This window comes from Octopus sinensis, unplaced genomic scaffold (genome assembly GCF_006345805.1).
Source record: "Octopus sinensis unplaced genomic scaffold, ASM634580v1 Contig13531, whole genome shotgun sequence".
Taxonomy (NCBI): Eukaryota; Metazoa; Mollusca; class Cephalopoda; order Octopoda; family Octopodidae; genus Octopus; species Octopus sinensis.
In genome coordinates, this window is record NW_021833007.1 from 1 (window position 1) to 24,299 (window position 24,299).

The 24,299-nt window shown below is 34.6% G+C and overlaps 1 protein-coding gene across 1 annotated transcript in view; it reads left to right on the top strand.

Annotated features, from left to right (window-relative positions):
• The first annotated feature begins 3,452 nt into the window (after positions 1-3,452).
• Positions 3,453-24,299, top strand: part of LOC115229693 (glycerophosphodiester phosphodiesterase domain-containing protein 5-like) — a 31,824-nt gene continuing 10,977 nt past the window's right edge. Inside the window, exons 1-6 of the mRNA XM_029800008.2 lie at positions 3,453-3,521; positions 7,069-7,172; positions 9,766-9,862; positions 14,611-14,769; positions 16,251-16,344; positions 19,251-19,396. Of these exons, the coding sequence (XP_029655868.2) occupies positions 3,453-3,521; positions 7,069-7,172; positions 9,766-9,862; positions 14,611-14,769; positions 16,251-16,344; positions 19,251-19,396 (669 nt within the window). The remainder of the gene's footprint in view (positions 3,522-7,068; positions 7,173-9,765; positions 9,863-14,610; positions 14,770-16,250; positions 16,345-19,250; positions 19,397-24,299) is intronic.

A 24,299-nucleotide genomic window follows, 5' to 3' on the forward strand; every position in this document is an offset into this window, starting at 1 on the left:
GAAACTGAAAGATGTCCATCATATATATGTATGCATGTATATATCTATGTGTGCATGTTTTTGTATTTGCCTCGTCACCACAACTTGAGAATGAGTCTTGGTTTGTTTATGTCCCTCTAACTTAGCAGTGCAGTTAAGAGTGACTGATAGAGTAAAGTCCAGGCTTAAAAATAAGTGCTGGCAATTGATTTATTCAAGAAAACCCACAGGGCAGTGCCACTGTATGGCGGCAGTCTGGTGACTGAAACAAGTATAAGAATAAAAGAATATATACACATACACAAAAGAAAGAGAGTAGCACTCAACACATTTAGTTGGATTTACTTGTATTTAATAACAGCTTGACTCAGTCCTACATGCCTTTATTTCATGAGCGCATTGAACACATGCCCAGAGACACTACTTCTGACAATCTGAGATGAATGTATTCTTCAAACCCTTGAAACTAAAACTGTGAGTGTATATATATATAAATATATTTGTGTGTGTGTGTGTGTGTATGAACTGTAGATGGCAATATCAGACACTTATCAATGATAACGTATAAATGTTTTAAATTTGTGAGAATAAAAGTTTGGATGGTGCATTTTACATGCCACCAGCACAGGAGCCAGTCAGAAGGCATTGGCATTGACCATGTTTGGATGATGCATTTTATGTGTTACCAGAGTGGGAGCCAGTCATGGGGCACTAGCCACAGCTACGATTTTGGTATTACTTGACTGAACAGGTCTTCTCAATCATATCATTATCACTCTGCATTTTTAAAAAATTAACTGAAACAAAGACTGTATTTCAACAGAAATTTGATAACAAAAAGGTAAATACATAAATAAAACAGGTTCTGTGAGCATTTGCTGGATGTCCATAAAAACATCCAAGAAGTCCTCAAAAACTTGTAGTCTAGCACTAACTTGCTCAGTCACTCAGCTGATCACCTCTCAGATTGTGCAGTTCTCCAACACTGGGTAGAATGAGACTTGCAAATACACAGTGTCTCCAAGTCTCATTATACCCCGCAAAACACCTTCTTCAGCATGGTTTCTTTGGCACCTTAGGGTCTGAATTTACATCTCAGCTTCCTTTAATTCTGCCTTCTACTTTCAAACCCCTTCATCCTTAAAATACGAAGAAAAAAGAAACAAAACAATGCTCTTGTGTGATGTGTATTTATTTGTGCTGTGTTGCTTATGTCTGTCTATATGTATATATATATATGTGTGTGTGTGTCCATGTATTGTATGGTTAGCTATTTTGAATGCAGTTGTATGCATGTACTTCACATATTGTACACGCTGTGTGCAGCATGTAGTTGGATTTTGTTTATAATCTATTTTATTATATTGGCCTTCTAATTCCCCCACATCCACCACCCACATCCTGTCACAGATTACTATATATTTCTTTCCATCCCTACTGACCTCCACTCTAGACACTATTAATTTTCTTTACAATTCTGCTAACTCCTTACTGTCATAAATTATTTTACAGTTCTTGGACCCTCCTTATTAAACTCAGTTCTTTGCATGTTTCCTCTTCCATTCCTTTTCTCCCTCCTTAGTATTGTCCACCTCTTCTCTTTGTTAGGAGTTCTTAATAGTATCTACCACCTCACTTGATCTGGTCCTCACCACCTCCCTCATTTTTTGATATTTATTTCATCCTCTATAATTTACCTTGCTCATAGCTCATAGCACCTGTCACCAGCTTTTCCCCCTCTCTTCCTACATTGCTGCTCGTTCCTGACATCATACTATCATTTTATTCCATTTTTCATTCGCAATTTTGTGACCAAAGCGATTACACTTTTATATATTTTCTCTGCAGAAAGAAGGGCAAGTGTTTGAACTTAAACTCTTTTACTCCTCACAGAAAATCTATTCATTGAACTCTTCCATGAAATCTAGGAATTAATCTTTACCTATGCAGACAAATACTAATTTCCCTGGATTCCATATTGTACCATGTGTAAATGATTCTAAACTTTGTTTGCCATTTTATCAAAGTATTAGTTCAGCTTCATTTTGATATTTTTCTTGTTGAGATTTTAAAAATCTCGATACTTTTAGTGTGATTATTTTTAATTCATAGTATGTATATATGATCAAAATATACTTTAAATCCATCGGTGGAACAAACTGGAAAATTATCCAAATCTTTGTAGCCCATTGTCTGTATTATAGTGTATTGTTGTACCATTCAAAACTTTTTATTCTTTACAAACAATACACAATGCTTCAAGCAAACTACAGTACTCTCCTATTTTATCATAGTAATAATCATTATTATTGTTTGGTGAGCACTATGTGTCTATAGGGGAATTAGCCTATCATTCCTTTTATTCCCAATTCCTGAAAGTACTTCATTCACTAATGCTTATTCATTAGGGAGAGAATTTTAAATTATACTTAAATCATCATTATAATTCTATGTATAATCAATGAATATTGAAAGAAAGATATTTAAATTCATGCTGAAAGCTCTTATCTTATTAAAATGAAAATATAAAGCTAATCTGTCAGTGTTGCCATCTAAACTTGGTGCCAGTTAACTACAGCTGAAATAGTTGGTAAATAGTTATAGCTAGTATTCAAACTTCTGACAAATAGTTATAAGGATTAACTCTTCTTCTTCTTGGTTTTGTGTTTGCTAATATACTTGTTTACTACAGAATGTAATCCATCCATTGTTCCTTTAAATGAAGGGGTAATTACAGGAATAATGGTATACATTAGGGACACATATTTCCTGTTATTAAGTGCTAAAATATAAATAAACTTTCAAAAGTCTAGTTTCCTAGTTGTGATCTGCACATTAATATAATGGCATGACTTTTACAGTGTTGAGGTTGTCAGTTTTCCTGCTATCTTAATGCTTTTGTTACTGTATTTATTTTGAGAAGCTCTGTGTTCCTTTGAATTACTTTAAATATAACAAAGAATTTAGTAAAATAACTTAGTTATCATTAAGCTAGTGTTAGGAACATAAATTGTGACTAAATTTTGGTGGAAGATTTTAATTCAAAATTTATGAAAACAAGACATTTGTACTCAGTGTCAGAGCCGGCTTCAGCCAGTCGATAATGAAAGGGTTAAAGTCTCCACTCACAAATCTTTTCTAAAGCTTTGGATGTGTTTTTTTTCTTTGATATTGTTTGTATATTTTTGTTGCCTTTCTGTTTAGTTCTTTTGAAGCAGATGCTAACTTGAGAAACTGTACATGTGAACACTTTTCTCATTTAATAGCCTAATCTTAAAGCAGTCTTTATAAGACGGTATCAATTCAGCCTGAGGATGATATCAGAGAGAAGTTGATGTATCTAACAGCATTGCATCAAGCAGTCTTTGGATAAAATAACCGACAAAGTTCTCTTTTCTTTGTTTTTATCAGTGTTAAGTGTAATACACTAGTCCTGTCTGAATTCTAATAAACAGCCGAAAAACTAATTTATAATGTCTGCAGAAGAGAAGCCATCAGAACTGCCAGCATCCTCCATGGCAAAGCATCATCAGCTGACGACGGTAAGATGCCAATGAATATTTTGGATATTTGTAAACTTCTGTCTTTACTGAGATGTCATATTTTTCCCTTCTTACTTATGAATGTTACTTTTTGGTAATATTTCAGTTTTTCTTTTTTATCTTTTTAGAAGCTTCCTTTTCTATTTTGCTATTTTTGTATTGCTTTTCTTTTACTTTTTGTTCAGTTGAAACTTTTGTTTTCTTTTATTTTTGTTGGGGTATATTCTTGAATATTCTATAATTTTTCTTTTATAAACTCCAACGTCTGGCAACTGACTTGGCAGACACCCATAAAATTATAAACCATCTTACTGACAATAACTCTGAGCACCTTTTCAAATTCCACCTGTCTAACACCTGTGGACATGTTTACAAAGTCAGAAAACAGCATAGCTCCAATGACTTTCGGAAACATTTTTTCACGCTAAGAGTTGCTGAAGTATGGAACAAACTGCTGGCATTAGTTGTTAGTTGTCAGAGCACTGCATCCTTCAAACCTTCCATGCTTCCTGAGATTCGCCAACACTACACCTGATTTTCTCCCCTCCATACAAACGCAAGCATGTATCTGATTCATACACTGTTGACTTTTCAAACATTTGTACATTACTACATATGCTTTATAAACAATTTTGACAAGTTGTAGTACACTTGAGCACTGTATACAATAATTTCATTATTATAATTATAATTATTATTATTATTATTAAATATAAGCATCATTCAAATTTCAGTCCTTATTTTATCATTATGTAACACGAGTTTTGAAGTTTGTATAAGATCTTTATTCAGTATTTCCGTTAGGAGGCAATTAGTTTTAAACACCGTATTTTTTATAATAGTTTCATTTGTTAATGAAATTATGGAGTGAAGGTTTAAGCATAATCAAAATTCTATTGAAATTCTAATTTTTCAATGTAATAAAATTTGTAAAATATGCATTCATAATAGCCATTGTTTTGATACTCGTTAATATTATACATACATAGAAAGATATATACATATATATATCTATAAAAACTTACTTGCTAATACAAATTTGGCGTGTGCTGTGTTCCATTGCATGATAAATGAAAAAAATATATAAACAAGTGGCATAACTTTATTTACATTTGATAGATATTTGTCCTCATCTTGTTTGTTGTTAACACAATGTTTTAACTGATACACCCTCCAGCCTTCATCAGGTGTCTTGGGGAAATTTTGAACCTAGGTTCTCATTCCTAAGGTATTTTTCGATGTTGTTGTTGTTATTGTTGTTTTTCTTGTCTTGTTTTTGTCTTTTATGTTGTGTCATGTAATTTTATGTAGCTTTACATTAGCCCTTGCGGCCAATAAAAGAGATATTAATAATATTTATTATTACTTTCATAGTTGTTATTGCATTGTTTTTATACAAGCTGTTCCTAGTCACACACACAGAGACAGCAAGTAACAGCTAGTTAGACATCTTACTGTAGGTATTATTTATGAGTGGCAATTATATATTGTAGAGAAAGGAATTATTATTATTATTATTATTATTATTATTATTATTATTATCAGGCGGTGAGAATCGTTAGCACACTGGATGAAATGCTTAGCGGTATTTCACCTGTTGCTATGTTCTGAGTTCAAATTCTGCCGAGGTTGGGTTCATTTTTAGTGTTCTCATTTGTGAGGGCAGTTGAGTTTATTTCAGATATTTTCATTTTAAAAATCATCTCTGGCTAATTGTTGAGAGGATGTTAGTGTTGCCTTGGCAAAAAAGGTAGTATGGTGGACCCGTTTGAAAGGGCTAAAGACAAACACTTTCTTCTTTGGCCAAACTCTCATCAACTTTTTCAAGTTTCACTTGAAAAGGAAGTTGAGGGTGGAGAGGGAAGTTCTGCCTTGTAGTAAGTTTGTTGGAAGGTGGGTGAATATCGGAAGAATGTCCAGTGTGAAAGGACCAATTCTGAGCATGCACCTGTAAAATGAGAATCAAAGGAGTAGGGCTCTTGCCTTGTTGTTCAGGTACCCGTGGCTTTTGTGGGTTTTTCCACAAGGACCTTAAAATGCCTCCCCTATTGGGAGTTTTAATTTGTTCAATTTTTATTGTTATTACATTGTGTATATATGGAAAACCCATTGAATCGTCTTTTTTTTGTCTTTTATGTCGTTGTATGTCAATTAATATTTTGTATGTGAGCCCTTGTGGCTAGTAAAAGAGTAAATCGTTGTCGTCATCGTCATTGTTGTTGTTGTTATTATTATTATAAAGATGGTAAAGTGGCAGAATCGTTTGCATGCTGAACAAAATGCTTAGTGGCATTTTGTCTGCCTTCATGTCCTGAGTTAATATTCTGCTGAGGTCAGTTTTGTCTTTTACCTTTTTAAGGTTGATAAAATAAATGCCAGTTGAGTACTGGGAAGTCTATATAATCAACTAGCCCTCCACCCAAATTTCAGACTCACTCTTCTATTAATTTTTTATCCATTTGAATTTCAAAATTCTCTCCCTTACTCTTCTTGATAAGATTTGTCATTACTGTTAAGGACATTCTTCTCAAATATTCTTTTTTGCTCACTACAGTGTGATAACTTTTATCTATTAACTTTATGCTTTTTTCAGTTAAATTTTACTTGATATAAGAAAGTAATTTTCTCCCTATACTTCCCTTTGTCCTGCAGCCAAAAACATACGGATTGCTCTCTTGATAATTCTGTCAATCCTTCAAAGCAAAAGTTTATTCTTGATTAGTTTTGTCTTAGCAGAATTAGAAGAAGGGTAGCCAAAATGCTGTATGATATTCAGTTGCATCTCTATACTTTCGGTGCTCAAATTTTACTGAGGCTAACTTTGTCTTTCTTTCTTTCAGGTTTTATAAAATAAACTAGCAGATAAGTACTGCAGTTGATTTAAGTGATGATAACCTTTCCTCCAAAATATGAGGCCTTCTGTCAATGTTAGAAATGAATATATTATAAAATCAATAGAATGAAATGCCTTGTAGTAATTATTATATTTACCCATATAATTTGCACTATTTTATACTAGAAAACCTAGGGTCCTATTTATATGAGGGGCAAAGCTAAAACTAATACTCTATGCAACCTTTGTACCAAGGTTTAACACAAAATTAGGGGTGCAATTTGCACACATGTAAGTAACATAGTTATGCTTCTTTACATTTTGAGCCTAAATCTCACTGAGAGTAAATATGTCTTTCATCATTCAGGATTTGATAAAACAATTTCCTTACAACCACTGGGGTTGAAATGATGGTCTGTTCCTTCCTCCAAAATGTGTGGCCATGTGCCTGTTATAAATCAATATAATAAAATCAATTTTCTTTCCTTCTGAAATGATTTACATTTGTTGTTGTTGTTGTTTAGAAGAAAGTTATCCCATGCATGTTATTAGTTCCTGCCTATGATTTTTAAAAATATTTTAATATAATTAATTTAATATTGTTTCTGTAATTGTTTTATTGTAAAGAGTAAAATTTCAGTCAGCTTCCAATTTTGTGCTGTTACCATTCATTTAAGTACTAATCACAATGTTATTATTTTGTCTTTGTTGCAGAAAGACTTAATCATACTAGTAATTCTCCTGATTACTTTTATTTATATGACTTTCTACTTGTACTTCTGGCTTGTGCTTGATAATTATTCAGATGATTTTAATTGGTGAGTATCAAATTTGTTTCCAATTATATTAGAGGAAGTGTGTGTGTGTGTGTGTGTATGATAGGCTTCTTTCAGTTTCCACCCTAAGCTATAGTAGAAGATACTTGTCCAAGGTGTCACACAGTAAGACTGAACCCGGAACCATGATGTTGGGAAGCAAGCTTTGTACCACACAGCCATGCCTGCCTCTCTATATGTGCTTGTGCGTGTGCATGCGCGCATGCACACATGTGTGTGTTGTTGAAGCAAGTGCCTAGCATTGAGAAAGCTCAACAAAGATGAAATGTGTTTGTAGTTCTGGTGAGTCACTGCAGTGATGATATTCATCTCAGTCCTATATAAGTTGTGATTTTAATGCAATAATTCATACCTTCTAACAGTGTATATACATTTTGTATGATACACAGATGGCAATTTTAATGTACTTTTTTAATATATATTTAGATATCTAATATATTTTATATATTTCTTGTTTTAGTTTTGAAAGACTGATTTAAAATTGGAGCACTGAATATGCTAACCATTAAGCCACATGCCTCAGTGTTTGGTCCTTACCATGATCATTATCAATGACATGATAACAACATAATGTATGCTTGTTGATGTAAACCCACCAAGATCAATAAAAGGTCTTTATTTCACTTCATAAATAGTAAACTTACCTTTTACCAATTTCAGTCATTGGACTGTGGCTATTCTGGAGCACCAGCTTGAAGAGTTTGCTTCTCATTACTTGTTTTTTTAATCTGGTACTTATTCTGTTGGTCTTTTTTGCCAAACTGCTACATTAAAGAGTCCTGTATGAGAACAACAACAAAAAATAAGTATGAATATAACCACTATTGTCAACAATATTATGATGATGAAGCACTACATTAAATACCCTTCAGTATTTAATTTTGTCCATCTGTGGATATTAATTTTGACTTTTATCCCAAGTGAAATATAATAATTTTTGCAGAATTCTCAGCATTATACAATTGTCAGGGCTCATCATCATTTTCCCAATTTTTCCTTTTCTTTTTCCTCTTTATTGATATTATCATCATCATCATCATCATCATCATCATTTAAGGTCCATGTTCCTGGGCAGTATGTCAGAATCTGATTGGTCCAAGGACTGCATTGTGCTCCAATATTTGCTTAGCTTGACTTTTATAGCTGGATGCCCTTCCTAAAACCAACCACTTTACAGCATGTACTGGATGCTTTTTACATGTCACCAGCTTTATTGGGGTCATCATGCAGCTTGCAAGACTATGAACCCTGGGGGATGGGAGAGTGGTTTTATATTAGGAGATAAAGGGTTAAAGTATGAGAGGGTGTGCAGAGCAGTTTCTTGTTTTGAATGAACTATACTGGTCGTTGCCAGTGCTGCTGGACTGGCTCCTGTGCAGGTGGCATGTAAAAAACACCATTTGAGCGTGGCCGTTGCCAGTACCACCTGACTGGCTCTCGTGCCAGTGGCATGTAAAAGCACCCACTACACTCTCAGAATGGTTGGTGTTAGGAAGGGCATCCAGCTGGATTACAACAAAAAACAATTTGAAGTACAGATCAAAAGAATAGATCATATTTCTATATTTTCTGAGCTAAACTCACAAGGGAAACTTACACATCTGATATTGTTTAAGGAAATGTAAATTAGGCTGAAATATTTCAAAATATAAATTTACTCCTCAGAAAATATTTTTGATTTCTATATTAGGTGCAGACATGTGTTTTAGGTTCAGTCCTACCGTGCAGCACCTTGGGCAAGTGCCTATAGCTCTGAGCCAACCAAAACCTTGTGAGTGGATTTGGTTGACAGAAACTGAAAGAAGCCCACCATATGTGTGTGTGTACCCTTGTTAAGCATCACCATTGCACAATGTTGTTTATTTCCAGTCTTCTATGGAATAACATGTCTGGCTGTAGGAAATATTACCTAGCCTAGAAACAGGTGAGAGCTAGCCACAGGAAGGGCATCTGTCTGTAGAAAATCTGTCTCAACAAATTCTGTTTGACCCATCCAAGCACACTAATAACTGTAACCATTTCATCCCTACTAGGACATTGGCTCTCTGGATTTGTTTCTCTTCTCATTGACTTACAAAGGTTCAAAAGAAACATTAACAGTATTAGTTTCATTGCTATAAAACAGTGGTTATCAAGCATTTTTTATCTATAGACCCTTTTCATTCCTATTTTATTCAGATGGGCCCTCATAATCATTTGAAGTTTTAAAAATCTTATATTTTTATAATTAAATAATATTAAGAATTATATTTAAAAATTGTTGAAATATTTTGTTTATTGTAGAAGTATAATCTATTTATTACACATAATTTTAGCAACAAAATCTTATGTAGACCCCCCAAGGGTCATGTGGACCCCACTTGAGTACCACTGATCTATAATAGAAGGACCTGTGAAGGCCAGGGACACTGCCCTTTCCACCACACTCAACAATTAAAAACACAAACAAAAGCCAAAACAAAACAAACCACAAGATTATTTTCATTTCTAGTCCCACCCATGCTAGCATGGAACATGGACGTTAAATGGTGATGATAATGATGATTTAATAAGTTTTCATTTATTGCTTTTCCAGGTATTTTACAGTAAAGTTTAAACTGAAATATTTACCATGGTATACAATGATACTGTGCAGAATAGGGATTGGGTCTGGGTATCTTGCAATTTTAGTGGTAAGTTGCTTTCACTTTTACATTATTTTTCCAGTTCACAGAAATAACAACAAAAAAATATAATTTAGCTATGTTAGATCACTGGATTTAGAGTACATGATACAACATTTTTACTCATGATATATCTATGTATGTTTCCTTCAGTTTGTGTTTAATTTTTAGTTTTATTTTGTGTACTGCATTATAATGAACTGTAATGACTCCTTGCTGTAGATGTATGGTCAATTGATGAGAAAGGGTTGTAATGTAACAATTTGTGTAATGAAGTTTACAATGTAAACGTCTACTTACCAGACCAAATGTGAAAATGTAAATACATCTTTAACCATAATGAACATTAAAGGGCTGATGCATATTGCCAGCTTTATGATATTAAACAGACAATAGAGAAATCTTCTGTCCTGGATAAGTAACATTTCTAGATAATTTGATATCTATTCCCAACATATAAATGAACTTTGATAATGTACAATAAAACATTCTATTCTGAAACACGGCAAAAACACTTGAAACAGACTTATGATGAAACAGACAACAGAGAAATCTTCTCTCCTGGATAAGTAACATTTCTAGATAATTTGGTATCTATTCCCAACATCTAAATGAACTTTGATAATGACCAATAAAACATTCTACTCTGAAACACTGCAAAACCTCTTGAAACAGACTCAACCCACTCATAGCTCATGTCATGTACACACTGCCATTTCACTTCTATAAGTACCAGAGGAGAAGTCATAGAACTAATACAGTCAACCTTAGTATAGTACTAGTACTTAGTAGTTTCTACTTGCATTTAAGTGAACTGGGCATTTCAGAGTTAAGTCTCTCTGTCAGCCATGCAGCACATTGTTAATGATTGTTTATGGACTACTGTCATTTTTTGTTGAGGTAAATTATATGTAGCTGGATGCTTTTGCAATCACCAACCCTCAACTGTATCAAAGCAAGGTAAAATTTCCTTTAATTCTTCAAACAACATATGGACTGGACATGTTTTCATAGAAGATTGCAAACTAATGATATCACTTGTATGATGATGATGATGTTTGTGGCCAACAATTTGCCCACAAAGCTTTGGTCAGCTCAGAACTATAGTTGGAGAACGCTGACCTGAAGTGCCATGAAACCAAAATCACATGGTTGGGAAGTGAACTTCTCAATCATATCGCCATGAAAATAAATACACACACAAACATGTGTGTGTGTAACCACATGTCCCAGTTGTTATGGTGTTGTACACGATTGCAAAATTGTGATTTTGATTCTTGGACCAGTGGTGCATTGTGTTCTTGAGCAAAACACATCATTTCATGTTGCTCCAGTCCACTCAGCTGTAAATGTGTAATCCTGCAGTGGACTAGTGTCCCATTCAGGTGGAATGTTGGCTTGCCCACCTGGCCAGTGGGGTGGCATCATTCGTAAGCTACAACAGTCCAAGGAAGCACATTGTAATCAACAATGTATAACAAAATCCAACATTCATGTCATTACAGTGATTATACACACACACACACACACACTTTATTTGTAGGTTAACAAGGCTGCCAGTGAAGAGATTTTCACAGTTGTTAAAGTGAACCACATGGAAGTGTTGGTACTTATCTCCATTTTGGAACAAATATGAGGATCTCTTCACATGAAACAATTGGTATCTTTGTTAACTCATAAATGAAAAAAATTCATCCACCAACGCATGGTTGAGCACTCATTCTCAATATTCAATATAAGCATAGGAGTCTCTGGGATGACAGGGGACTGAGACTCCTGGAGGTTTGCTGTGCTTGAGAAGACACATCAAGCTAAGCAAAATTGTGGCTGTCCTTGCATACAGGTATGAATGCTGCATCCCTCTCTAGCTGTACATTCCTAGTCATATAGGCTTATAGGTGCTAGTCCCATGTAAAAAGCACCTATACTGGTACTATGTAAATGCACTTGTGCTGGAGCTACATAAAAGCACTCCAAACACTCTATAAAGTGATTGGCATTAGGAAGGATATCTAGCTGTAAGAAACCATGACAAAATAGCCTTGGAGCCTTGTGCAGCTCTTCAGCTGGCCAGCTCCTATCAAACGGTCCTACACATGCCAGCATGGAAAACGGATGTTAAATGATGATAATGAAATATATATATATGTTCTGTGCAGCCAATACAAGCATGGAAAAGATGTACAAATGCACAAATTTTATTGTTCAAACTAATTAAAAATACAAAACAAAATGAAAAAGTTTTATCGCTAGAGATGGAATTATTTTTAATCTCAGTGTAGCGATGTGTTTTATTTTTATGAATCTTGTTCACAACCTTCTTCCAAATGTGTTTTAATATCATGGAGAAGGAAGAAAGATAGACCATTGTTTATTGTAATGCTATGACTTTTTATGATCTCAATATACAGTCAAGTCCAAGGTCAGATCAAGATAGAAATTCATTTATACAGTGGTTACAGTCATAGCATTTTTTAAATTCAGTATCTTTACCTAAACCTAGGCCTTGAAGATTATTAAATTGTCTTTGTTACAAGTTGAAGTTCTCATAATTTTCAGCAACATTACTTTCCTCTTAGAGGCTAATATGAAGTAAATGTATTGCTGTCTTTGTATGTTATGACAGCAGAATGTGACAAAACTTGCCTCTGTAAACAATGCTTTCAAATAGATATATGTTATCAAATATTTATTGTGCCAACATTGCATAGCAACAAGATATAGACTATATAATCAGCTGCTGCTTCAAAGTGTCAGAAGGATGTTATCTTTCCCATAAAACATGATGTTATTACAAAAGACAGTATATATAATATACAATATACAATGTTAATTCATCCAGAAGAACTGGTTTGGTTAGAAGTGACTATCATCTCGCAATAATATAAAATACATTGATACTTTTAAACAAATGAAATATTGATGAAACAATAAGCTGGTTGATCATGTTTTATATCTTTCACTTGCAATGACACGTCATTATTCGGGGGGGGGGGGGGTATAAAGCCATGATCTTACTGTAGTGTTTTAAAATATCAAACAGCGAAAAAAGATGGTACTCTCTTTAGTTGCTTCTTAACATTATTACCTATTTGTTTTTAATGATGATTCAGACATTTGAAGAGTATAAAAAGGGTATTTATAACATTTATTTTGAGGTTAGATATTTGAAGCAGAAATTTGAAACAGAAGTGACAAAGAGGTCCATTGGTTGGGTACAAACCACATATGTATTTTTTGGTAAATGATATATGATGGCTATGCTACATCTAGCAAGTTGAGTGACCATGTATAGGTTCCCTCTTTGGTTTGTAACAGATATACAAGTGTGTGTGTGTGTGTGTACATATAGATAGATAGATAGATAGATAGATAGATAGATATACATACATATATATATATATATATAAAGTGAGATTGCAGCCATGGCCAGTGCCAGTGTTGCATGTCTGGCCCATTTGAAAAGTACGCTTGATGCGTCAGGTGATATGATATGCTTGAGAAAACCTGTTGAGTCAAGTAAAATGAAAATCGTAGCTGTGGCCAGTGGCCCCTGACTGGCTCCCATTTCAGTGGCATGCAAAATTCATCATCCACACATGGTAGATGCCAGTGCACCCTGACTGTCTCCCATGCCAGTAGCACATAAAAAGTACAATCTGAATGTGGTCGATGCTAGTGTCCCCTGACCTACTCCCATGCTGGTGGCTTGTAGAAAGTACCATCTGAACATGGCTGATGCCAGTGCCCCCTGACTGGCTCCCATGCTGGCAGTACGTAAAAAGCACTATCCAAACAGGATTGATACCAGGCCTGCCTAACTGGCTCCTGTACTAGTGGCATGTAGAAAGCACCCACTACACTCTTGGAGTGGTTGGCATTTGGAAGGGCATCCACCTATAGAAACATTGCTACATTAGATTGGAGCCTGGTGCAGCCATTGGATTTCCAGACCTCAATCAAACTGTCAAACCCATGCCAGCATGGAAAACGGACGTTATACGATGATGATGATGATGATGATAATTGGAGGTAAAAGAAATATTTATAACAATATATTGATTCATTGTATGTCAACAGGAAGATCTGCATTGATATTGACATCATCTAAAATATTTAACAGTGTAAAGTCTATGTATGAGAAGAAATGTCATGATGCATCAGTTTTTTCCTGATTCACACTGAATTCTAAAGTGCTTGTAATATTGGTGTGTGTGTGTGTGTGTGTGTGTGTATATATATATATATATATATATATATATATATATATATATATATATAGGTGTGTGTTTGCATGGAGATTGTGTGTATGTGTATACATATACATATATATATATATATATATATATATATATATATATATATATATATATATATATATTACACTGGAGCAAGCACATAATGTGAAATAAGGCGGAAAAAAGAGTACTCAAATACCAGAGGTAGAGTATATGCTTTATTTAAATAAAGTATATATATATATATATATTATATATGGACATGTCTGTGTACTTAAGAAGTTCACTTCCTAACTATATGGTTCAGGTTCAGCTACTCTGTGTGGCAGCAAATTAAGGACCCTAATACCAAACAGATCTCATTAAGTTGTCATTTGGAATTATGCACGAATAAATTATTTTTTAATTCCTCCATTTTATAAACTTTATGATTATAATTCCCCTTTAATCCATTTTTACCTCATGCTGTAACTTAAGATTATTTCAATGCTTCCATCCATTTTATGCTATCATTAACAGGGTCTATCAATATATCGTATTTCTATGGGACATGAAGTACATATACATCCATTCCATGTAGTGATGATAATCATCAATTTTTTGAGTTGCATTGGCTACACAATTGCCTTGAATACTTTCTGGCCATCTGTGTGGGCAATGCTGAAACTATCATTTCAAGTAAGTCTCTGTTATATTTGAAACATTTTCCTCCAAATTTTGTCAATGATTAGAAAATGTGTAATAGAAAACATTAAGCAATGTTATTTTCTTGTGACTATTATTAGTCTCTTTCAGAATTACATTCTTATAGCCTTGGGTTGACCAAAGCCTTGTGAGTGAATTTAGTAGATGGAACCTGAAAGAAACCCATCATGCATGCATGCGTGTGTGTGTCTGTTTGTCCACCACTACCACCTGACATTCAGTGTTGGTGTGTTTATGTGTATCTGTAACTTAACACTTTGGCATAAAACACTGATACAATAAGTATCACACTTAAAAAAGAAAATAAAGAATATACTGGAGTTGATTCACTCAACTAAAATACTTTAAGGTAGTTGCCCAGTATGGCTACATTCTACTGAGTGGAATTAGTAATTGAAAAAAGATAATATGTCTGTGTTTATCATAATTTCTCCTACTATTGCTCTGTATATCATTACTAGTTATACTACTCAGTATTGTAGCAGTTTAACCATTATACTGGAAGCAAACTGGATGATGTTAAAGTACATAGAGCTCTAAACCCAACAGTAGAAGTCATACTTCTGTTTGTACAGGCAGCAAATTGGCAAAATTGTTTCAGTGTTAGATAGAATGCCTCATGGTATATATTCCAGTTCAAATCCCAGTGAAGTCAACTTTTGAGTGATTGATTAGTTTAAGTGTTAGAGTATTGAACTAAATGCCTTGCAGTATCAGTTCTGGATTTGTGCATTCTGAGTTGAAATTTTCATTGTTCCTATTGTCACTATGTTCCACAAAAAAGGTGATACTTCTGTCAGGAATTGTAGCTGATAGATAATATTAGCAAAGTGAAAAAAAACAATGGAAATATAGTCTATAGAATCAATTCTAAGATCAAATTGTCACAATTATGAAAGGAAAGTCTTTACAAAGCAGTATAGTGGATACTTTTTTGACATAGATATCATATGGAGTATCAGTTGTGGCTGTAGGCACAGATGTAGCTGCATAATATGAAGTTTGTTTCCTGACCACATGGTTTCAGATTTAGCCCCACTGTGTGACACCTTGGGCAAGTATCTCCTACAATGACCTTGTGAATGGATTTGGCAGAGAGAAACTGAAAGAATCCCACTGAGTGTGCATCTGTGTGTATGCGCATGTGTGTGTGTGGACAACATTTTGTCCTTGGCATCATGTGATAGTTGGAAACAAGTGGCACCATCATACAAGCAATATCATTCTTTTCCAATCTTCTGTGGAAATATGTGTAGTCATGGAGAAATACTACCTTACTTAGAAACGGATCGAAATTGGCAATATGAAGGACATCTAGCACTAGAAAGCTTGCCTTAACAAATTGCATCTAACCCATGCAAGCATGGAAAAGTAGATGTTAAAACAATGATGATGAATTTACTATTACGGTTATTATTTTTTAGTTGAGTTATTTTCTTTGATTATTTTTCCAGATAGTCGGTCCATTTATTCATGTTGGTCTGATTGTGATCTTTACTATTCTCTCTTGTATTCTGATAAGACAGTGGTACATCTTAGACCGATTCCGTAAGTAGATTTTGTCATTTCAAAAATCTTTGTCAGATATATACAAATTATTTCTGAAAAAATTGCTAAAGAAAACAGACTTATTAAATTCTATCTCAAATACAATGACATTTTTCATTTTCCTAATTTTCTGCTATTCCTACATTGTTAGTGTAGCATAAATGGTATTTGATTCACCTGTCTATATTCCTAAGTTCGAATCTCACTGAGGTCAACTTTCTCTTCCATCCTTCTGGAGGGGTTAATAAAATAAACTCTGAGTACATTGTAGGGGTTTGACAGGGTTGTTAGACCATCAGATGTGATGCATTGTGGGATTTGTTCTGGTTGTTTGTGTTCTGGATCCTTAGGTGGTTGGCTTTCAACCAGTTTAATCCCACCACCACCTGGTACTTGGGAGTCTTTAGCTGATTTCACCTTTTTTTATGTGTTCTGGACAGATTTTGTGTTTGAGAGTGACTTCTTTACTCCTTGCCAACAGTCCCAGTGACCATGAATGAAGGATTAGTGATGTAGATAAATGCGATTAGGCTTGATACATATAAATATGCACCCACACACACACCCACGCACATACATAGAGGGAGAGAGAGAGAGAGAGAACTATGTTCAGAAGATAAACATGTAAATAGATATTTATATATATTGACAAATAAATTTACCTTTACATAGAGTTTAGAAAATAGGATTATGAGAAAACAGTGAAGAAATCAACAGTTTATCTTCTTTCGTGTGTGATTGAGCAGCATTAAGATAACGATTAAAAGCAGGATCCGTATATTTTATATTGCAACTTGTGAACAATAGCATCATTGGTTACAAGTTTCTATCTCATGAACCAGTTATTTTGTTCAGTATGTCTTCTGTAACAATCAGAAGAGTATCTGTAACTTGGGGAGTTGTTTAGAGATCAGATTTTTTTGTTGTTGTTGGATCCTTTGCCGATCTCCATGAATGTGATCCTAAGTAAACTATTGATCCCATCTGGATTTCTGGATTTCATAGTTCAATTCTGATGTCCCTTTTTTAATTTTTTTTTTTTCATAAAATTGTGAATACATGTATAACTGTAAACAAAATTTATACTGAAATAAAAAGGAAAAAAAGAAACGAATAAAATATAATTTGATTTCAGAATGGGAAGGTTTCAACTAAACACTGCATTGCATGTAATCTGCCACCATTTCTACTCCTCTTACACAATTATAACAATAGCCAAGTATAGGGTAATGATTTTATTGAGTTAATAAAAACACAGACTTGCAGATACACACACACACACACTCCTCATCGTCATCATCATTTTCATCTTGGTTTTATGCTTTCTTTCCTTGATAATAATATTGTAATGTAGTTACTCGTCACCAATTATTGTAGTATCACCACTAATTATGACGATACTTGTTTACACTATAACCATGTAGTAACAATAAACATATAACGAAGCAGGGTAACAACATAACATTCCAACAAACTCTCCTTGAACTGTTCATGAATCAACAAATGATATTCTGACAAACTACCAAAACGAAACCTTATGACTTCCTGCAATTAATGCCTCTTCTCTGTCTTTCACTCAGACCGCTACTGTTTATAGTGATTCAATCAAGTCTATTCTCGCAGGGGCTGTTGTGACTCTTGCCACAACATAATGTGAGCAGAGCAGGTTGTAATGGCCTGAGACAGGCCAGGTGACCATATCTTGCTTCCTACATTTTAATCTGACTTAGTTTATATATATACACATACATACTCATCATCATCATTTAGTGTACACTTTCCTCCCTGATGGCATGGGTTAGACAGTTTGACTGGATCTGATAAGCTGGAGAGCTGTACCAGGCTCCAGTTTGATTTTGGCTTGGTTTCCATGGCTGGATGCTCTTCCTAATGTCAACCACTCCAAGAGTTTAGTTAGTGCCTTTTATGTGTCACCAACAATACCCACAACTATGATTTCACTTGATTAGTCTTCTCAAGCACAGCAAATCACCAGAGGTCACAATTGCTTGTCATTACCTCCATGAGACCCCACATTTGAAGATCCAATATCTTCATAGGTTTACCTCTTCCACAGCACCCCAAAATTAGACTAGACAACTATTTTTATGTTTGCCTCAATTTCTCTGTAAACCAGTTATTTTCTCCTTTAATGATGAGAATTTTACAAAATGACACTTTGCAAACATCTACTCATCAAATTATCAGAAAAATCACCCTTATTCAGTGTTTTCAAATATATCATCATCATCATCATCATCATCATACGCATCACCACCACCACCACCATCATCATCATCATCACGTCCTGTTTTCCATGCTTGCATTGGTTGGTTGGAGTCTATTAAGGTAAATTTTCTTTGGCTGGGTGCTCTTCCTCTTGCCAACTGTCACTAGTTTCCAAACAATGGACTATTTCCCCATGACCAAACATGTTTTGCTTGTTCCTATATATATATATATATATCATCACCATCATCTCCAGCATCATTTAGTGTCCATTTTCAATGCTGGCATGAGTAAGACAGTTTGACAGGTACTAGTATGCCAGAGAGCTGTATCAAGCTCCAGTCTATTTCAGCTTGGTCTCTATGGCAGGATGCCCTTCCTAACACCATCCACTCTGTACTGGGCGCCTTTTATGTGTCTGTGGCATGGGTGCCTCTTATGTGTTACCAGTGCTGTTGCTGTCACATGTCACCGGTACTGATGTATGTATGTGTGTGTATATGTACATATGTATGTATGTACATACATATCTATGTATGTATATATGAATGCATGCATGCTTGCATTCATGCACATTTACCTTCACACAGAAGCTTACCGTTGTTCCTTGTAATTTTGTTCACTATTGAATGGAACCAAATAATATAATATTGCTTTTTGTTTTCTTTCCCATATAGGTTTAAAACTGTTAACTTTAGTAGCATACATGGCAATTCTAGTTGGCCTGTATGTCATTCCACTGTTTATTGAATCTCCATGTGTTCGACCAGCAGATAGTTTGCCTTCCAAACCAAGATTATTTGCCCACCGAGGTGCGTCAGGGGTATGTATTCGCTTATTTATTTTAAAGCTCTAAAATAATGATTATTTTTAGTAGTATGTTCTTGGTTCATTAACTACAGAAAGATAAAAATGGAAGATTTTATCTCTTATAACATTCAAATGGAAAGAAATGGAAAATCAATATCATCATCATAGTTTTAACCCTTTCGTTATTGTATTTATTTTGAGATGCTCTGTGTTTCTTTCAATTATTTTAAATATAACAAAGAATTTAGTAAAATAACTTAGTTATCATTAAACTAGTGTTAGGAACATAAATTGCGACTAAGGTTTGGTGGTATATTTTAATGCAAAACTTATGAAAACAAGAGCCAGAGCTGGTTTTGGCCGGGTTGGTAACGAAAGAGTTAATGACCACTTTGCAATACTTACATGAGTCAGATGGAGCTTAATGAGACCGATTTTTCTATTGCTGGATGCCCTTCCTGTCACCAACCCTTACCTGCTTCCATGCAAATCACTATTACCCCATCAGTGGACAGGTTTATGCAGAATATTGGTAATGAATGATACTACTTTGTATGACAGTGACACAACTATCATGTGTTGTCAAGACAAGGCGACATAAATGTATACATACTCTCTCTCCCTCTTTCTCACACACACACAAACAAACAAACAAACAAATATAAATGATAAGGAACAAGAAATGATGTAATGAACTTCATTAGGTTACCACTGTTTCTATTATAAAGTGATACTCAAACACTCAACTATGAGTTCCTTGCATATTGTACCAGAAACAGCTGTAAGATAATGAAGTTCATAACGTAATTTCTGGTTCTCTTGTCATTTATGTAATCTCTCATTACACTCTCTACTTGACTAATGCTTTTCTCTGAAGCATATGTATATTGACAGGGTTAAAGTAGAAGACACCCAAGATGTTACACAGTGGGACTGAACCTGAAACCATGCAGATGGGAAGGAAACTTTTTAACCACACAGTGATGTCTACACTTATATTGAATATTGCAAAGTATCAAGTTTGGTTCTCAAATGTCTCAGACATGTCTTGTAGAACCAGGAACTTTAAATAATCAAGTCTAAAAATATCAGAATATCTTCTGCTACAAATCTATTAATAGTATTTTCACCATTGTTCAGTGTATCTTGTTGTTTTTCTGTTTTTTGTTAAAATAGATTTCCTTTTATTTGTTTTAGAAAGTAATGAATATTTGGTGTTAGTAGACACATCGTTAGTACACATCCATTTATTGTCTTTCGATCAATATTCAGCTTGTAAATTGATGGAGTTGGGTGGGTTGCTATATGGAATGTAATTTGAGTAGAATCTAATTTTACTGAATTTGTGTGTGAGTGTACTTTAGCAGCGAACAGCATTTTTCATTATAAATAGTGTACGCTGGAGGTTATTGTAGCTTTTACATTGTTAAGGAAGTCAAAGGTGTCAGTCTGGTGCAGCTTTTGCCCATTAAAAGACATAAGCCCAACTTGTAAAACTAATGAATAGTTAGTCATTCAATGTGACCGCTTTGCAATTATGTTGGTGTGTGGCCTTTTGATAAAGGCATTGGTTCAATTCTTGATCTTGTGCATAGTGTGTTTGAACAAGGCATTTCATTTCACATGCCCCATTTCATTCAGCTGAAAAGTAATCCCAGAGGAAGTGGTTTTAATCCTGAAATGGGCTGCAGTTCTCTATAGTGGAGGAGTGTTGTACTCTTAAACCCCATAGAAACTGAAAGAAACTCTGGTCTAATGAACCTGTAAGCAACAAACTAATCCTTTAGCATTCATATTATTCTGTCAAAAATAATGCTTATTTGTTCACTTTGTTTTGAATTAATCATGCATTATCTTGCAGCTTTGAGATTTTGATGAGGTAACTGTTAATTTTTAGAATGATATTGTCAGGTTGGTGTCAGAGGATACATCTGGTCAGTTTGAACATAATATGGATATGGCCGGTTTAAATGCTAAATGAATTATGAGGTCACTTGACCTGCTAGAAATAGCAGCCAAAGGTTACATTGGATAATGTACTCTTAGATACCCTTGAAAGGACAGGATTGTCCTGTCTTGAATGCTTTTGGTTATAGGTCTAATCAGTCACAACCGACCTGGGGTTAAACAACCACCATGATAGTGAATTGTGTGTTTTCTTATGGTTTGTCTTTCTTTACAAGAAGGTTGATTGAGTCATTCTCAGTAACTGCAGATGTGGCTCGTGTTTCATTGCCATTTTAACCTTTTAGAGTTTAGATTACTCAATCAGATGTAATGTGTATTTATTCACATCGTTTTGAATTAATACTGCATTATTTTCTAGGCTTGAGATTTTGATGATGTGATTGTTCGTGTTCAATATGACATTCTGGAAGATGCGAGATCTGATCAGTTTGAACATTAAACTTGTAGAATATTTTGACTGGATATGGCCTGGTTAAGTGCTAAAGGGCTGCTGACTAAACTAGCTGTTGTTTCCTTTGCTGTTGTTTCATTGATGATTACAAATATGATACTACATTTGGACACTAAATCAGTTTATTTCAGAGTACTGAACATGGTGGGCATGTATTCTCCTGCTTAACATATTTAGTAATTTTATGCTAAGGCCTGAATTTGATATCTTATTTGTTGGAAATTTAGCTGAAAATTTCATGTTGCTTTGATGACTGACCATGATGCTTTCATATTCAACCAAAATACTTAGTTGTTCTTCATATGAACTGTTAAAAAAGAATTTGAATTGTCAAATTGGCATTGGAAGGACATCCAGCTGTATAAACCATGTCAAATCAGACTAGAACCTGGTGTAGCTCTCTGGCTCATCAGTTCCAGTCAAACCATCTAACCGATGCCAGCATGGAGAGTGGATATTAATTGCTGCTGATGATGATGATGCTGATGCTGAACCATTCCTTCTCTAAAATACTCTGGAATAGTCTGCAGCTACTTCCTCCTTACCTTTTTCACTTGTACAATTGTTAAGTGTCTGATTTATTGTGTGGTATGTAATAGTTTTCAGAGTTCACAGTTTTACTATTAATAATAATAATTATATTAAAGTGAAATAAGAGATTCATTATAATAAATTAGAGTGACTGCAAACTGTAAAAGAAAATTTCAAACTAAGAAAACATGTCTCACAATGTGTGTATATATATATGTGTGTGTGTGTGTGTTTGTCCCTCCAACATCACTTGACAATCGATGCTGATGTGTTTACATCCCTGTAACTTAGCAGTTCAGCAAAAGATACTGATAGAATAAGTGCTAGGCTTACAAAGAATAAGTTTTGGGGTTGATTTGCTCAACTAAAGGCAGTGCTCCAGCATGGCCACAGTCAAATAACTGAAACAAGTAAAAGAGTAACATGTGTATCATCATCATCATCGATTAACATCCATTTTCCATGCTGGCATGGGTTGGACTATATATATATATATATATATATATATATATATATATATGCATGCATTCATGCATCTGATTGTGTGTGTATGTGTTTGTCTTGACATCACATGATAGCTGTCAACAAGCATCACCAACATACAAAGGATGTGATTCATTTGTTGTCTTTTGTGAAAGAAAAAACCATATCTAACCAAGGGGTAATATCTTGCATGGAGACAGGTGCTGGTTCGCAACAGGAAGGGCATCTGAGCGTGCTAGCTTTGAAATGTGGACATTAAAACAATGATGGTGATGACCACAACACTGATGATAATTACTTTACAGCCTTACAAACAACATCTGACACAATACAACTCAAGCTATTTAGTTTACAAAGAGCAGTAAACGTTTTTTTCTGATTAACACGAGCATGTCATAACAATATGAAGAAACCAGTCAGTAGCCTGTGCCAATCCTAGCTAGGCAAATATTTTTTAGTTGTTAAAGATCCACTAAGAAGTGTGGTTATCTAGAAATGAAATAACAGTTCCTTTTCCACATTAGCCAGGACATTACAAATTCAACTTTTGTAAAGGAGACATCTCACCTACTGTAGTGACACTACTATTAACCTCATTAAACTGCAAGTGAAGAAAGCAATTCAAATTTTTATGAAGAAAGTACTGATTGACAAGCCCATATATGGGCAATTTTTCAGAACATTAGAACAAGAAACTCACATGTAGGTTAGAAGACCCATTCTCCATAACAGAATTGATATCCTAAAACCACAGTGCCATGTAAAAATTTACTGGTGCTACATAAAAAGCACAGGTGATGGTGCCATGTAAAAAACTGTGGTGATGCTTCCATGTGAAAAAACAGTAGTAATGGTATCATGTAAAAAACACTGGTGCTGGTGCCACATAAAAAGTATCCAGTGCACTCTGTAAAGTGTTTGGCATTAGGAAGGGCATCCAGTTGTAGAAACAAAGCCAAAAGCAAGGTATAGGACCTGGTGTTGCCCCTAACCTTGCCAATTCTGTCAGGCCATCCAACACATGCCAGCATGGGAAACTGACATTAAATGATGATGGTGATGATGGTAGTGGTGGTGGTGGTGAAAAGTGCTTATCAAGGAAACTAAGTTACATGTTAACAACTCAAAACTGAGCCAGGGTCACAAGGCATACAGTCTTTAAAACCTGTGGAAACTTTAAATGTAAGCCTTGTGGTTACAATACAGTAAAAGTTGATGTTTATTATTGGCCAAATCTAAATGTGTAAACTTAGATAATTAGGTTTCTCAGTATAATTCCTCAACGAAATGAAAATCAAAATCATTGATATTTTATTAATTAAGCATGTCTGAGAACCAGTGACCAATTAATATCACTACACAATTCTCTGTAACATGTTCCATCAATACTCATAGAAATAGAGATACAAACAATCAGACATTGTCCTTGAAGACAATAGAAACAGAAAATTAGCTTCATGAAACTCACTGGTCTTGAAGGTGC